This window comes from Eumetopias jubatus, unplaced genomic scaffold (genome assembly GCF_037043125.1).
Source record: "Eumetopias jubatus isolate StellerSeaLion01/CBP00866 unplaced genomic scaffold, mEumJub1_p1.0 scaffold_4, whole genome shotgun sequence".
NCBI classification, from domain to species: Eukaryota; Metazoa; Chordata; class Mammalia; order Carnivora; family Otariidae; genus Eumetopias; species Eumetopias jubatus.
Genome location: NW_028274810.1, coordinates 11,494,586 through 11,511,426, shown reverse-complemented (window position 1 = coordinate 11,511,426; position 16,841 = coordinate 11,494,586). Strand labels below are relative to the sequence as shown.

The 16,841-nt window shown below is 38.5% G+C and overlaps 2 protein-coding genes across 3 annotated transcripts in view; both read right to left on the bottom strand.

Moving 5' to 3' along the window:
* The window catches only part of RSBN1 (round spermatid basic protein 1), a 52,975-nt gene extending 47,739 nt beyond the window's left edge, over positions 1 to 5,236 (bottom strand). The window contains exon 1 of the mRNA XM_028102058.2: positions 4,531 to 5,236. Within this exon, the coding sequence (XP_027957859.1) occupies positions 4,531 to 5,236 (706 nt within the window). The remainder of the gene's footprint in view (positions 1 to 4,530) is intronic.
* Positions 5,237 to 6,217: 981 nt separating this feature from the next.
* PTPN22 (protein tyrosine phosphatase non-receptor type 22) overlaps positions 6,218 to 16,841 on the bottom strand; it is a 60,981-nt gene continuing 50,357 nt past the window's right edge. For both annotated transcript variants that reach the window (XM_028101986.1, XM_028101987.1), the window contains exons 20-21: positions 12,051 to 12,125; positions 6,218 to 7,311 (exon numbers count right to left, since the gene is read on the bottom strand). In XM_028101986.1, the coding sequence (XP_027957787.1) occupies positions 7,247 to 7,311; positions 12,051 to 12,125 (140 nt within the window). In that variant the 3' untranslated portion in view covers positions 6,218 to 7,246. The remainder of the gene's footprint in view (positions 7,312 to 12,050; positions 12,126 to 16,841) is intronic.

Here is a 16,841-nt window from a genome sequence, read left to right as displayed (position 1 = left end):
ATTTAAATTTCTTATGATTTTCACATGTCATGAGGTTTTCTTCAACCATTTAAAATGTAAAGACCATCTTATTTGACAAGTCATACAAAAACAGGCAGTGGAACTGATTTTTTACAAATATGTAGCAGTAATCCAATGGAGGAAGAAAAGTCTTCAATGAAGGTGCTGGAACAACCGAAAACATGAACCTCAACCTAAACACCTCACACCTTACACAAATAACTCAAATGAATCACAGATTCAAATGTAAAAGTTACCATTATAATACTTTTTAGGAAAAAAAATAAATGAAAATCTTTGGGACCTAGGCCTTGAGACCTTAGATTTGACACCAAAAGCATGATCCATAAAAGAAAAAAATAATTAGACCTCAACAAAATTTACAACTTTTGCTCTGTGAAAGACCGTGTTAAAAGGAGGGAAACACAAGCAACAAAAGTGGGAGGAAATATTTGCAAACAATATATCTGACAAAGGACCCATACCTGTAATATACAAAGAATTCTCAAAAGTCAGTAGTAAAAAAAAAAAAAAAAAAAAGCAAACAATTCAGTTAGAAAATGGGCAAAAGACATAAAGAGACATTTTACTGATGAAGATATATGGCCAGCAAATGATGACCAAAAAAAGATGTTAAATATCACTAGCCACTAGGGAAATGCAACTTAAGTCCATGACGAGGTAATACTTATTACACATCTATTAGGACAGATAAAATAAAAATAGTAACAATACCAGATACTGGCAAGGATGTGGAGAAAGTGGAAATCTTCATACATTGCTGGTGGGAATGTAAAATTGTACAGACATTTTAGAAAACAGTTTGGTTATAACTTACAAAAAACAAAAAAACACCTAAACATACATTTTTATGACCCAGCAATTGCATTCCCAGAGAAATAAATGAAAATTTACAACCACACAAAGACCTGAACATGAATGTTCATAGAAGCTTTATTCTAATAGCCAAACTGGAAACAGCCAAAACATTATTCAGGTGAATGGTTAAACTGTGGTATATCTATACCATAGAATACTACTCAGCAATGAAAAGGAGTGAGCTATTAATACATATAACTTGAATGGATCTCAAGGACATCATGCTGAGTGAAAAAAGCCTCAAAAAATCACATACTGTATTACTCCATTTACAACATTCTCAAAATGATAAGAGAGTTATAGAACAGATTAGTGGTTGTTAGAGGTTAGGGAAGGTGGGGAGACAGAGTTGGTACCTAAGACTTTCAAGAGATTAGCAAAAGGGGGATCTCTGCGGTGATGGAATAGTTGTGGATCTTGACTGCAGTGGTGGTTAAACTAATCTACAGGTGATAAAATGGCACAGAATTATACACACACCATTGTACCAATGTCAATTTCCTGGTGTGGATATCATACAATAATTATGTAAGATATAACCATTGGGAAAAACTAATGAAGGGTAAAAACTTCTCTGCACTGTTTTTGCAATTTCCTGTGAATATATAATTATCTCAAAATAAAAAGTTAAAATAGTTTCTGAAAATCTTAAGGGTAAGGGAGGGAAGACATAACTCTGTAAATAACAAGGGTCTAGCCACTCTCCTTATTAATCTTAAGAGTTGTTTCAAGGACAAAGTTTGATAAAATAACAAAAGGTCGTTTTAAAAGCACCTAATATCAGCCACCGTTTTAAGTACTTTCCACATATTGCCCCATGTAATCTACATAATAATCTTGTAAAAGAGATACTAGAACCCCATTGTACAGACAGGAAAACTGAAGCTGAAAGAGGTTATTTGCCCATGATCAAACAGTAAGCAGTAGAGCCACAAGTTAAACTTAGACTGACTCCAGAGGCATGCCTCCTGCACACCACTGTAACAAGCATAAAGATGTTCAGCGAAAAAAGTAAAGATGTCCACCAAAATGTGTGCAAAAGCCTGGATTAAACAAAGTTAAGCCAGTTTGTTTTCTGTAGGGTTCTCAGAATTTTTAAAATGCCAGTATATGTCATATATCTAGAAGGCTATAGTATACAGTGTTCCCCCCCATGTATAAGGCCAGGGAGCTCTCTTCCTGCAGAATACATAATCCAACAGTCCCTCACTCAGAAGTTAAAATGTTTAAACTAGACTTATTATGGTGATCCTTCCACAATACATACAAAAATTGAATCATTATGTTGTATACCTGAAACTAATATAACATTGTATGTCTACTGTATTTCAATTAACAAAAAAAAAGTAAGATGTTGAAATTACTCCACTTCTTCACATATTGGCAAACGGCAAATGCTTCAAGCTGCGCTGTCCAATATGGTAGCCACTAGCCAAAAGAAACTATTATGAACTAAATAAAATTAAAAATTCAGTTCCTCAAGGGCGCCTGGTTGGCTCAGTTGGTTAAGCGACTGCCTTCGGGTCAGGTCATGATCCCAGGGTCCTGGGATCGAGCCCCACATCGGGCTCCCTGCTCGGCGGGGAGCCTGCTTCTCCCTCTGCCACTCCCCCTGCTTGTGTTCCCTTCTCTCTCTGTCTCTCTCTCTCTGTCAATTAAATAAAATCTCTAAAAAAAAAATTTCATTAAAAAAAAAATTCAGTTCCTCAATTATACCAGCCACATTTAAGTCTTCAAGACTTATTTCAAGGGCCACATATGACTAATGCTACCATATTGGACAGCACAGATATAGAACATTTCCATCACTGGAAAAAGTTCTGTCAGACAGCACTGAGTTAAAGGTTTGTTTTTGTTTGTTTTTTAAAGAACATGGGGCCTGTGGAATCCTCAGAGAAGCACACTGTATTATACGTGTAATTGCCACTATCCCACCATAAAAAGGGGCTAGGTCAGAAATTTTTGATGGAGCTGGCTACTGCCATTCTAATGCCAAGGCATGGGGAAGGGGTAAGCAAAGAAGGGGAAAAAGGAAATACCATAAAAAAAAAAAAAAAGAAAGAAAGAAAGGAACAACAAGCCGCTGGGGGAGGATGCTTGAACTGGGATTCAAGATCTGGGTTCTACTCCCTATTACACCAATTATTCATTAAAATAATTTTTTTTAATGTTTGTACTTGGTACTAATTAACTGGGACTTAATTAGACAAGTCTCTTCACTACTTTGGGCCTGGGTTTCCTCTTCCACAATATAAATTTGAATTGGTTGATCTCTAAGATTCCCTCTACCTCTGTATGGTTAAAACACACACACACAAGAAATGAGAAGATGAGAAATAAAAGACAGCAAGATCACTGCATACTGGTGGTGGAAACTGGCAGTCCTGTCAGATTGGCACAAGTTTTATTCTTCAAAATAACATCTGGACACCACCAAAGGAAGAAAAATTTCACTCAATAAATATTTATTGAGCAATTATTTGCAACAAACTGCACTATTTGGATGTGGCACCACAAAAAAACTGACTTAAGTCAAGACCAAGTATATGGAAGGAATCCAAAACACACAAAACTTGAGATTGAAAGACTTTGTTCATAAACATGTAATAAGCCAGCTGGCCCAATGCTAAGAAATACTAAGATACTTACATCTTAAAATCTTGAGGAAATACAAATTATATAAAATCATATAAAAATCCATGGTATAATCAAAATTCCTACCCCCCCCCTTTCTACAGAGAATACAAATGCTACATGTACTTGGGAACAGGAAGATACCAATTTTGGTAAACCTAATTTCTCTAGATCCCACATTTAATTGGTTAGTCCTGTATTTTCTGGGTTCAATATTCTTGACTTTAGTGAGGGTTACTGGAATTAAATAAATTATCAATTTTTTTGTGTGTGCCAGAAAGAATAAACTGTAACTGGAATTCTTGCTTCTAACTATTCACTACTGCACATTTCCCACTTTTCACAGGCACGGTTAGTCCTATTTCCTAGGATCATAAGGGACAGAACACCTTCCCCAACCCTCTTCCCAGAATTAAGATTTAATATAAAAATTAAAAAAGATTTCGCCTCCGGATAAAAAAGAACCACTACAAACTACGTCTGCTATTTTACCTTGCAAAAGCTAACGCAACCTGTGAGTCGAGTAACCTCTGTAAGAATTCAAACTCATTAAAGCCCCACACCATACCCGTGAATATTTTGGAGCCTAGGAGAGTGAATATTAAAGATTTCCACCAAAGACAACAAGAAGAAACGATTTAAGCGACAAGTCTTTACTTCAGAAAAGCAGTTTCTTTAATACCCCAGCTACTAATCCCACGCCGAGGACCGCGCGGCGCGGAAACCCTGGCGAATTTGAAAACAAACGTTGGTAAAGGCTCGGGGTGAAGGGCGGGGGCGGGGAGGGGGGAGCCTGGTAAGGGGGTTAGTAACTGACAGCTCGGCCTCGAAACGAGAAGCCTCAAGTAGGTCAGACTGTGTCAACGGTTTCAAATCCAGAGTCCACCCCAGTGGGCTTAAGGGAGTAGAGCAGCAGGAGGTAAGTATGGGTTTGGCGTCTTTCAGTGCTAAAGGGGCGGGATATCAGAACTGAGAGAGACCTAGAGCCCAAGCTCGGGGCAGTTCGCCTGCTCTCACCTCTCTTGGGGGCCTTGATCAGAGGCACCCCTCCAGTCCTCTCGCCGTTTTCCTGCTTGTCCTTGTGCTTGAAATCGCCCGGAACGCAGGAGCTGGGGTCACCATCGGAGCCGCGGTGGTGATGGTGCTTGTGCCGCTCCTTGTGGCCCTTATGCTTGGGCCCGGCCGCGCTCACCGTCAGGGGAGAGAAGGTGAAGAGGGCCGAGGTGCCTGGGGCCGGGAGCGGGGCAGCGACAGCGGGCCCGGCGGGTGCCAACGAAGGTGGCGGCGGAGGCGGCAGGAGCAGAGGCTCGACAGGGCCTGGGACGGTTGGGGCTGCATTCGTTGGCGGCAGCGGCCCGGGATGTTGGCGGCTGCGACGCCGCCGGTGAGGGGGAGCGAGAGGGGGGTCCTGGCTCGGCCGCCCCCGCTTCTCCTGAGACCCCCCACTGCTCGCTCGGCGCTGCCGCTTCACTCCCCGCGGCGAGACCCCAGCATGGGGTTTCTCCTTCCCTTCTTTGTCCGGCTCCTCCTGCGCCGCCACCGCCCGTACTACGCGCACCGCTCCGACCTGCGCAGCCATTTCACCCACAAACACACATTTAAATGGCCCGACCGCCCCCCCGTCCGCGTAGCGCGCAAGCGCCGCCCGCGCACGGCCCGCTGGGCATTGGAGTCTCTCCCCCGCCCTCCACTTCGCGGCGGTTGTTCCTCCGCAGCTGAACATACCGGAAGCGGCAGTTCCCAGCGCTTCCCCGCAGGCCTCTCCGAGCGAGGCCTATTGTAAAGCACCCTGGGCGGCGCAGAGCCTCATGGGAGCGGTAGTTCCCCCGCGCCCCCGCCGCCTCCCTGGCTCTGGGAGTGGAGGAGCGGAAAGAGAGCGTGCGCCGAGTCACGCTTCGGGCTGCGACGCAACGGCAGCTGGGCGGAGAGTTGCCGCCAACCGCCTTAACGGCCGAAACAATGTTAGTAGCTTTCAGAGTCTGTCGGCGCGTTCCCATTATCCGTGTTCTTGTGCCCCTTCGTTATTTTACACGGAGTAGGTGGTCTCCATAGGTACTTTTAAATTTCATAGTTCTCTCATAACCTTTGTGAGGTAAAAGAATCTGCGGCCTTTTATCTTTGGATAGGCGATGAAATGAAGAGGAAAGGGGAACTTGGTCATATGTAAAATGAGGGCGATTTGGGTTTAGAATCGAGTGGGGCCGCAATGAAGACATTTTTTAACCTCTTGGTGGGCATTGCTATGGTTACAGCTACAGGCGTAACAAGGCAGGTGCAAGACCTGCCTGGGAGCCTGGTGCGCGCCGCCCCACCTCGCCTTCCAGCCGCATCCCCTCTAATGCCTAGAAAGGTAGAGGGCCGTTTATTTTGAATCCATCCCCACAGTGACGAAAAATTTCTAGACGGAAAACCATGTTTTTAAACTTTTTTAAATGAGATTTTTTTTTTCAAGTCGCAAGTATAAGGTTGCATAAATTTGAGAAGCGTGTCTACCACAGAACATTACAAAAATCGTCACTGTTCACCAAGGTTGCTGCCCGGAAATTCATTCACAATTCCATCGGCAAGATCTTAGATTTTACCTAAGATTGTGTTCATATATTTGGCCCTTGATAAAGATCTTTGGGAATAACTGGTTACAGTGAAGTACTCAGAAATACCACTAATGCCTGAAGTATTCAGCTAAATGAACACTACAGTAAAGTTAGTTTTTAAAAACAAAGTTTATTCGGCACCCATTGTGTACATTGTACTACAATAAACAGGTTAAGATGTCATCCAATTTGCCCTATCATTAGGCTTCGTAATGAAACAAATGCTGTTTAAGTATTTCATGTTTTTAAAAGTTAAAAATAAACTTTCCTAAGTTTTAAAAAAAACTTAAATCATTAGAACTCGGGAATCCGCTGTAACAGGAATTACCCACTAATATGTTACATAAAATCAGATTTGAAAACTCAGATTTTCTAAAAATAAGGCAGATCCATATTCATATAGGAAATTTTTTAAACCTCTGATTGGTTGGATATAAGTTGCACATATTAATGTAGGACTTTTGAAATGAAAAATGCTACCAAAAGATAGCTATTTTGCTGATTATTCTTCCTGACTTGGTAACTGAATACCTTTGGTCAAAACATCAGAAATGTAGTTGAACATCTTGTTAGTGGATATATCCAAATAGAGAAATGATTCTCTTTATTTACATATTTTATTCTCTTAAATATAACTTCTTTTCTTACTACTCTAGTTTTTCCACCTTTGGGAAGATGTGCAATGTATATTCCATTTAGGCAAAAATAATTCCCAGGGAATAGTCATTGTCACAAGTACGTGTCAGATTTTGTGAAACACTTTCTATAGTAAATTCTGGCAATGTAAACATTCATTTGAGATCCAATTCTTAAAAATATTTTGAAGTTTATATTTATGTAGAAAAGTAGAATAAAAATAACTTCCAAAATGAAAAATAAGTCCATTCTAAAACTGTTTCTCATACACTGTTCTCTACAAAGCTCAAGTGACAAACTTATTTCCAGTTTCCAGCCCAATATAAATGAGATGAAAATGTAAAATTTCTGGCACTTATTTGAATATTCTTTTCTAATATTGCTGTTAACACATTACAGTATCTTCATTGTTGAAATTATGAATATGGAAACCTTATTTTAGCTAATAGTATTCTAGTTTTCTTATTTGCAGATGCACTTGCAGCCTATATTCCAAAGTTGTGTTAAATATTCCAAGTTGGTGGTGGTTTCCTTGGTCCCTTGGGTTTTGAAAAACGATTTGCAAAACCTGGGAACAAAAATAAAATTGTATGAAAAGTTTTTTTAGTATAGAAATGAATAGATTTTGGAGTGTATTATAACATATGCAAGTACATGGACTTTTTTTCAAAAAGTTAGCAACATCTTTATTTTAATAATAGATTGTAAAGGCATAGTACTTAAGTTAATGCTTAAGTGATGACAGAATACTAATAACATTTTAATTTTGTAGAACACTTACAAACTTAATAATGGTAATAATTAGATGAAGAACCCTGTTTACAACAACCTTTGGTAATTCAGCATATACAGTTGACCCTTGAACAGCATTTTCTTTAGATTATGTATACGTATGGCAAACAAAATATGTGTTAATCAACTGTTTATGCTATGGGTAAGACTTCCGGTCAACAGTATGCTATTAAGAGTTAAGTTCTGGGAGATTTTAAGTTTCGTAGATTGTTGACTACACGGGGAGCAGGGTGGCATCCCTATCCTCCACATTGCTCAAAGGTCAACTGTAATATACTTTTTTTCCCAGTTTTATTGACATATTATTGACCTATAACATATGTAAGTTTAAGGTATACAACATGATGATTTGATACACGTATATATTGTGAAATGATTACCACATTAAGGCTAAATAACACCTCCATCCCCTCATAAGATAACCATTTTTTCGTGGTGATTACATTTATGATTTAAACTTTCAAGTATATAATACAGTACTCTTATAATTATCATGCTGTACATTAGGCCCCCAGAACTTACTCATATTACAGCTGGAAGTTTATACCCTTTGACAAACATCTCTCCATCTCCCCAGCCACTGGCAACCACCATTCTACTCTATATTTCCATGAGTTTGGCTTTTTTAGATTCCGCATATAACTGAACACATACAGTATTTGTCTTTCTCTAGCTTACTTATCTCAGTATAATGCCCACAAGTTTCATCCATGTTGTCTCAAACAACAGGATTTCCTTCTTTTTTATGGCTGAATAATATTCATATATATGTGTATATGTATATAAAATGTATATATACATATTTTCTTTATCCATTCATCTGTCAGGTGGAGACTTAAGTTGTTTCCATGTCTTGTCTAATGTAAATAATAGTTCAATGAACATGGGGTGCAGATATCTCTTCTGAGGTAATGATTTCATTTCCTTTGGATATATACCAGAAGTAGGACTGCTGGATCATGTGATAGTTCTATTTTTTTGTGTTTTGAGGACTTCCATACTGTTTTCCATAATGGCTATACCAATTTACATGCACACCAGCATTATACAAGGGTTCTCCTTTCTCCACAGTCTAGCTAATACTTGTCTGTTGTCTTTTTGATAATGGCTATTCTGACAGGTGTGAGGTGATATCTCACTGTGGTTTTGATTTGCATTTCCCTGATTAGTGATATCAAGCATCTTTTCACATACCTGTTGGCCATGCATATGTCTTTTTCAGAAAAATGTCTATTCAAGTCCTTTGCCCATTTCTTAATTGAACTGTTTGGTTTTTATTTTTATTATTTTTTTTTTAATTTATTTATTTGTCAGAGAGAGAGCGCGCGCGCGCGAGAGCACAGCATAGGAAGCGGCACGCAGAGGGAAAAGCAGGCTCCCTGCTGAGCAAGGAGCCCGATGTGGGGCTCCATTCCAGGAGCCTGAGATCATGACCTAAGCTGAAGCAGATGCTTAACCAGACTGAGCCACCCAGGCATCCTGAATTGTTTGGTTTTTAAAGTAATATCCTATGTCTGCATCTTTTCACCCACCACACACTTATAAAAAAAAAAAAAAACCTAGGAAATTTCAATTTCAGAAAAATAAGCACTATTGCTTTACAAAATTATTGTATTAAACTCAGTTATATTTCTACTTCAGCCCAGAAAGCACTCAATTTACTAAGACATTCTGTTTGAAAAGCTTAGAAAAATAAACTAATAAACAATCCTGAAAAACTAAGTAATCACTTTTACTTATCTGTCTCCTTCAAACACTCCCCTCTGTCCCCCCTCTCACCGCAAAAGGAGGAAAACAAGGAAATTTTGCACAACCAATGAAAACAATTTCTGGGTCCTTTCAAAAAGATTTGTAGGTTGATAACATTGTCTCTATCACTTCAACATAGGACTTTTCTTTGATGATGGCATATTTTCTTTCTTTTTAAGATTTTATTTATTTATTTGACAGAGAGAGAGACAACAAAGGCAGGGGGAGTGGGAAAGGGAGAAGCAGGCTTCCTGCCCAGCAGGGAGTCCAATGCGGGGCTCGATCCCAGGACCCTGAGATCATGACCTGAGCCAAAGGCAGTCACTTAACCAACTGAGCCACCCAGGCACCCCATGATGATGGCATATTTTCAAGTTACTCTGGCACAGCAACTTTAGGCGCTCAAATTGAACAATGAAAGTTTTGAATAGAACTGATGAAAAGACCAGATGAGATACTTGTTAAAGCATCCAGCACAAAGCCTGGCACATCGTAACTACTTAAGTGTTTCTTCAATCAGAACCACAAAAACACTATACCAGAACTAGAAGAAAAGGAGAGTATGGAAGAGGGGAAGAAAAGAATATAAAAACAAGAACCCTACTAATATTAAATTTAATAATAGAACCACTAAATTCTACACCTGAAATTAATATTACATTGTATGTTAATTAACTGGAATTTAAATAAAAACTTAAATACCAGAAAAAAAATTTAATAATAGTGATGATAAAAAAAAATTGGAGGGGGAGAAGCACACAGTTCATGTACATTTTACTCCTTTGAGTGATAAAAAAGAAAAAAGAAGGTAAAATATTTCAGGTTAAATAGTTTCATACACATAGTCACAAACTCATCTATTCAGTCTGGATATTTTGACTATATCCCAAGTGGACTGAGAATAGAAGTAGGAATATAATATACAAGCACTAAGTATCTGAAATTTAAGGAATACCTACATTCAGTTTTTTTCACTCATCAATTCTGATAGTTTAGAACAATAGTGAACTACCTTTTTTTGCATATAGGACAATTCAGGAAAAATAAAAAATGTTTATAAACCACAAAATTTTTTAATTTTAATTTAATTTAATTTTAAATTCACATTTAGATACCTTTTTTAAGTAAAATAGAACTGCAATTTATATCGCTTCCTTTCTAAAAAAGAGCCAATGAAAGAGTTGTGCTTTTTAAGTAAGTAAATATTCAAATCTAAGCATATCTGAGAAGAAATAATATGGAGGAAGCTCTCTAATATTTTATCTTCATATTAGATCACAGACTGTTGTAAAGTTAGATGGGTCATTAATTACTCAAGTGGCGTCACGGATTAAGAGAAAAGGAAGCAAGGGAACATTTGTGTTCAGGCAAAGTTTGGTGCTTTTTTCATAGGTTATATAATAATCTATATGAATTTTTTAACTAAATGATTTCATAAGAATAATAACTTCTTTTTCCCTAACATTTTAAACCTTAGAGTTAATGTAATCCAAATAGAATTTTACAGCCCAAGAAACATATCTAGAGATTCTAGTTAAATATTTGGCCAAAGTGGAATGAATAGAGACCATAATCCAGGTGTGGCAGAGATTGCTACCTTTCCACCAAAATCTTTCCTTCCTTCTTCAGGAATAGAATTGTATCTCAGCAACTGCCTCCCCAGCATTATTACATTTCCCAGTCACTCTTGCAATTTAGATGCAGCACATGTCCAAATTCCCTTCAAGGGAATGTGAGCTGACATGATGTTGCCACTTCCAGGACAGTCAGTATCCTAAGACCAGAAGAGGAGGCCACACCTCTTACACATTTTCCTCTCATCTTCTTGCCACCTGCAATCTGGATGTGGCAGCAACCCAGTTCTAACCATACAGACAAGGACAATACCACAGAGCAGCAGTTCTCAAGGTCTTGTCCTAGGGAATCCTAGGGGGCTCCCAGACCATTTCAGGGGTTCAGCTTTTTAGGTAATTATAATTTTTAGTAATAATAGCCTATATTAATTACTATGCTTCTTACAGAAATTTGTAGTATATGTGATACTATCTTAAAGAGTATCATGAATTTATGTCATATAGAATAATAGGATGCTTAAAATAATATGAAATTATTTTAAGTTTATAGTTGGGGCAGTGGGGCAAACAATTCCTTTAAACTGTCAGAATTGTGCTTCAGCTCCTATGTAGAATGAGCAATATAAGATTAGATAGCAACTGTTGTTCTTATTATCATACTTGTGTATTTTTTATAGCTTTGATTAGCTATGAACTGGAGTATCATAGCATCTCAGAATTTCATTTGGCTTTGGCTAGTCACATTCATTTAATACATGCCAACAGAGTCATTTGGTTGCCTAGCTTCATTTTCTGCTATGCCAGGCATTTCAGTCCTAGGTAAGATGTTCAGAGGTAGCTAAGGTCAAAAATGAAAAGATAAATCGGGCGCCTGGGTGGCTCAGTCGTTAAGCGTGTTCCTTCGGCTCGGGCCATGGTCCAGGGTCCTGGGATTGAGTCCCACATCGGGCTCCCTGCTCAGCAGGAAGCCTGCTTCTCCCTCTCCCACTCCCCCCTGCTTGTGTTCCCTCTCTCGTTGTGTCTCTCTCTGTCAAATAAATAAATAAAATCTTTAAAAAAAAAGAAAAGATAAGTTGCATGGAAAGAATATAAATATAACGACCTATACATCAACTTTGAATCATACTTAAAGTTGTATCATACTATAAGATAAACATTTTTTTAAAACTCTGTTGGAAAATAACACACATACCAAAATTCAGAAAGGAGCTGGAGCAATTTGACTGAACGGTGTCTGCAGGCTTGTTTGGGGAAGAATTACAGATACCTAGAATCAAAACAAAAAAATGTAAGGGAAAAAATGAAGACAGACTCCGATTACTGTTTATCAGACCACATAATTTTGAAATTAAATATTTCCTCCAAAGTAATACTCCCAAATAAACATATTATTATAAAATATAACAAAATATAGATGCTCAAATGCTTGAACATTTTTGTGTGGGTATTTTTTTAAAGGGTTTTTTTTTTTCCTTTGGAAACATTGTCCAGTAAAGCCCAACACTAAAGAGAATCACCAGGGTATTCAGAAATAACATCCATTACATTGTGAATCAGCTTCTTGGGGGATTCATATTGTGGTTTTTTATTTCATTTTACTTTGCACTCCGATCACTTTTTTTTTTTTTTGAGAAAGAACGCACCCACACAGGGGACTGGGGGGAGGGGGAGGGGCAGAGGGAGAGAGAAAATCCTAAGCAAGCTCCATCCTGGATCTCTCAGCCCTGAGATCATGACCTGAGCCGAAATCAAGAGGCAGATGCCTAACCAGCTCAACCACCCAGGCACCCCTGCACTCTGATCACTCTTAACACGTTTTTTTTTTAAGATTATTTATTTATTTATTTATTTGTCAGAGAGAGAGAGTGAGAGAGCACGACAGGCAGAGGGAGAAACAGCCTCCCTGCTGAGGAAGGAGCCCAATGTGGGACTCGATCCCAGGACCCATGACCTGGGCTAAAGACAGATGCTTAACCTACTGAGCCACCCAGGTATCCCTCTTAACATGTTTTTAATTAATTTGTTTTCCATATGAGTTCATCCATGGCACATCTATGGTTTTTCTTACAAGTATCCTTTACTCCTGAATATCTTTCTTCACTTTCCAGCCTATCTTTTCCGCATTATAGACGATTCTAGTTAGGTCCAGAATCTCCCAAAAGCATTATTATATTGCTTTGTTTTGCTATTTTAACTACTTACAGGTAGGTTTAAAAATATGTTTCTCAGGCGCCTGGGTGGCTCAGTCGGTTAAGCGACTGCCTTCGGCTCAGGTCATGATCCTGGAGTCCCGGGATCGAGTCCCGCATCGGGCTCCCTACTCAGCAGAGAGTCTGCTTCTCCCTCTGACCCTCCCCCCTCTTGGGCTCTCTCTCTCTCACTCTCTCGCAAATAAAAAAATAAAAACTTAAAAAAATATATATGTTTCTCTTCCCAGCACTTTAATATATTCATGTAACAGTTTCTGCCCAATTTTAAAAACAATCCAGTGAAAACATCATCCACATTTTGCATGTGCACTACCTAGCAGTGAAAGAAGATAATTTCAGGTTTGTATAAACCTTCTATAAGATTTTGTGTAAAAACAGCATATGATTAGGGAGAAATTATTAAATATTCACCTTTTTTAGGTATTCAACATTTTGAGTGTACAGCATGAGGACTGCATCTATGTTTGTAAATAATGGCCTAATGTCAGGATTCAAAAAAACCCTCCCTCTTCATGGAGGTACTTGAGTATGAATCACTAGAGTACATAGTGAATTTCAATCAGATTGAATTACAATACATATTTATTGAATGCCTATTATGTGCCAAGCATTGAGCTAGGCACTTAGGATACAGACATGAATAAGAAGTGAGTGAAGGTGAGAAAGTTCAGGACATATCCATCATCATTAAACTGCATATGAGCTGACAGTTGTATACATCCTTCAGAAAGAAAACATTGTGCCCAAAGGGAATGTTGGATTTGTTTTGTTTTGTTTTGTTTTTTTATCACGGGACAAAGATTCTGCAAATATATATCAAAGGGAACTGCTATTTTGCATATTGGCTTATCACAGTTTGGTTTGCTTTTTTTTTTTTCAAAATGGCAGTGCCGTATGGTTGAACTTAATATACTTGTAAGTACCTGGTTTTGTTAAGTTATTACATAAACAAGACTGATTATCCTATAATTTACTTTTCTCACTTAATGAAATATCTTGGTTTTTTTCCTATGGCAGCTCCAGTAGAACTATATTATGTCATAGATATTTTTATGCTGCCTGCCCAGCATTAATTCCTCCTTCTGATAACAGAACTTGAGTTTTCCTTTAGGAAACCACCCCTCCCCAATTTTCAGCTCCCATACTTCTGGTGAAGTTGATTCTACCCTTAGATCAAGGAACTGACCTATGACTGGGGCTAATTTTCAGTTGGTACATTGCCATGGTCATACCAGTTGTTTAGGTCTGACCTCATTTCTTAGTGGTCAGTGTCCATGTGTAACAACTGTTAAATATTTTAATAATAGTTAACAGTATGACAGTATGACACTGCTCTGCTTAATCATATGAATATACTGGCAATAACTGGTTCAAGGATGAGCAAATGAACCAAACCAAGACAGGCCCAATCAGCCCTAGTCATCAGACTGTTGCTTGAGCAACCAGGAAGGAGCTCATTTTTTTCCATCACAAGCCTGAAACCATATGGTAAAAGCCTCCCCATGAATGAGCAAGCACAGAGTAAAACAAAGCTGGAGATATGAAATGAGATTAGGTCCTGATTATATCATTTGAACTCTTGGTTACAGGCCAATGAATTCCCCTTTTCTGCTTAAACTAGCTTAAGCTGGATTTTCTATCACTTGCAACTGAAGGATACCTGAGTAATTAACGTTTCCCACCAAAAGTAGGCATCAGGCATCATGGTCAATAGCTTTAATTCTTGTCACCCTATAATTCACTCTCCACACAGCAGCCAGAGGGGTCTTTTTAAAAAACAGACATGTAACATCTCTGCCCAAAGCTCTTCAATGACTGACTTCCCATTGCACTTAGAATAAACTCTAAACTACTTAACATGACCCGTAAAGATTTAACTACCTTCTCCCCCACCTCCACCATCTTGTCAGCCACTCTTTATTGCTCTGTCCTCTTAATACCATGAAGCTATGATGGCTTCCTCTCAGCTCCTACAACACACCAAACTCACACCTCTGTGCTGTTGCATATGCTATTCCCTCTATCTGGAGGGTTCCTCTCCCCGCTCGTCTCCTGGCTGGCTACTCCTGCATGTCTCAGGTTTAATCATCACTTAGAAAGGTCCTCCTGGACCACTCTTTCTAAAATAAATCCGCTTTGTTATTCTCTCTCAAAGTTACCCTCTTGGTTTCCTGCACAGCATTTATCACCATGTGTTATTATGTACGTATCTGAATTGTTTAATATCCGAATCCCTCAGTAGACTTAAGTTCCACGAAGGCATAGCCCAATACCTGTTGTGTTTGCCATCATATACCCAGTGCCTTGCAGAATGCCTGGCACATAGTAGGCACTCAATGAATATTCAATGACTGCATAACACTATGCTTAAATGCCTGCTTAAAACACCAGATGAAGAATCCTCATTTTATTAAAAGTAGGACCAGCTTTAACTGCAGACCAGTTAGAGATCCAGGTAAAAGGGAGAACATCTGGACTTCAGGAGTCATGAACCATTTGGAAGGGTAAGAGGACACATACCCAAGTACAGGCAGATAAATCTAAAGCTTCAGGATATTTTGAGGGCCAGATATTGTTCTTCATTTAAGGACAAAAGACCAGAAGATGAAGGCAACTGAGAAATTGAAATTAGCTTAGATCTAGAGAATGATCTGGGAGGTCTTATTTAGAAATAAGACTCAGAATCTCTGAGAGTCCCACCACATATTGAATCTATGCCAACCTAAATTTACCTGAAGTTTCTGTCTCCTTGATATCCCCAAGATAGGGTTGGGGCTATACAAAAAAAGGGTTTTTTTGTTTTGTTTTGTTTTTAAAGAGAAAAAAAACGGTGTTTCATAAGCTAAGCTGTTCAAATCAACCTGGCTAGTTATTCAAGTCAGTCACTTCTTTGTTTTGGGCTCTTTTATTTCCCCTGTTTTATACTACAGTTTTCTCTAAAATGTTTAAATTCTCTTTTGACTCACATTAGAGGAAGGAGTATATTTTCCAATCATACTTTAGCCGTCATAGGTGAGAAATCCTTTCACTTCTAAGATCAGGTTTACTCTCAATGAAAACAGGCTAGCACAAGTTTATTGTGAGGGAAGTGAAGAGAAAACTTAGTTGAAATAGGTAAGATTCAGCTATAAACCTTCTTATATAGACAATACCATAAATTATGTTTTCTCAGCACTCTTTGTCCTTCCCTAAAACACCAGTACAATTCCAAATAGCTGTTTGGTCCTTGATGATTAACCAAGTGGATCTAATTCATAAGAAGTGTATCACTATTTTTTAATATACTTTGTAGTCTTAAATAAGGATTTCTCAGATAATCATTTTCCCACAGTTTCAGGAGTCTTTCGGTTTTGTTTTCATTACAATATAGCAAAAATAATAAGCAACAGACTTATTGCTAATAATACTTGGCAAAAATGGAAACATGTCAATACTTTGCTTCTTTCATTAAATCAACACATTTGTTTCACAATATGCTTTGCTGTGACTATTTTCAAAGAAAATACATCTGAGGTTAGATTGCTAGGAATTTTAAATAACACACTTGTATGACAGCATCTTAGAATGGGTAGAAAGTGCCAAACATCGTATTATTATTCCCGTCTGTTACACAGAAACTCCCCCTCCCCTTATTCCCTTCCAATATTAGCACTGTGGAGCCTCACACGCTACAAGGCCTGGGAGTGATCGTTCTGATACAAAGGGCCCTAGCAAGGCTCTGTATAGGAATAATATTGTTAATGTTTTCACAGAGGGGTTATAGAAGGAAAAAT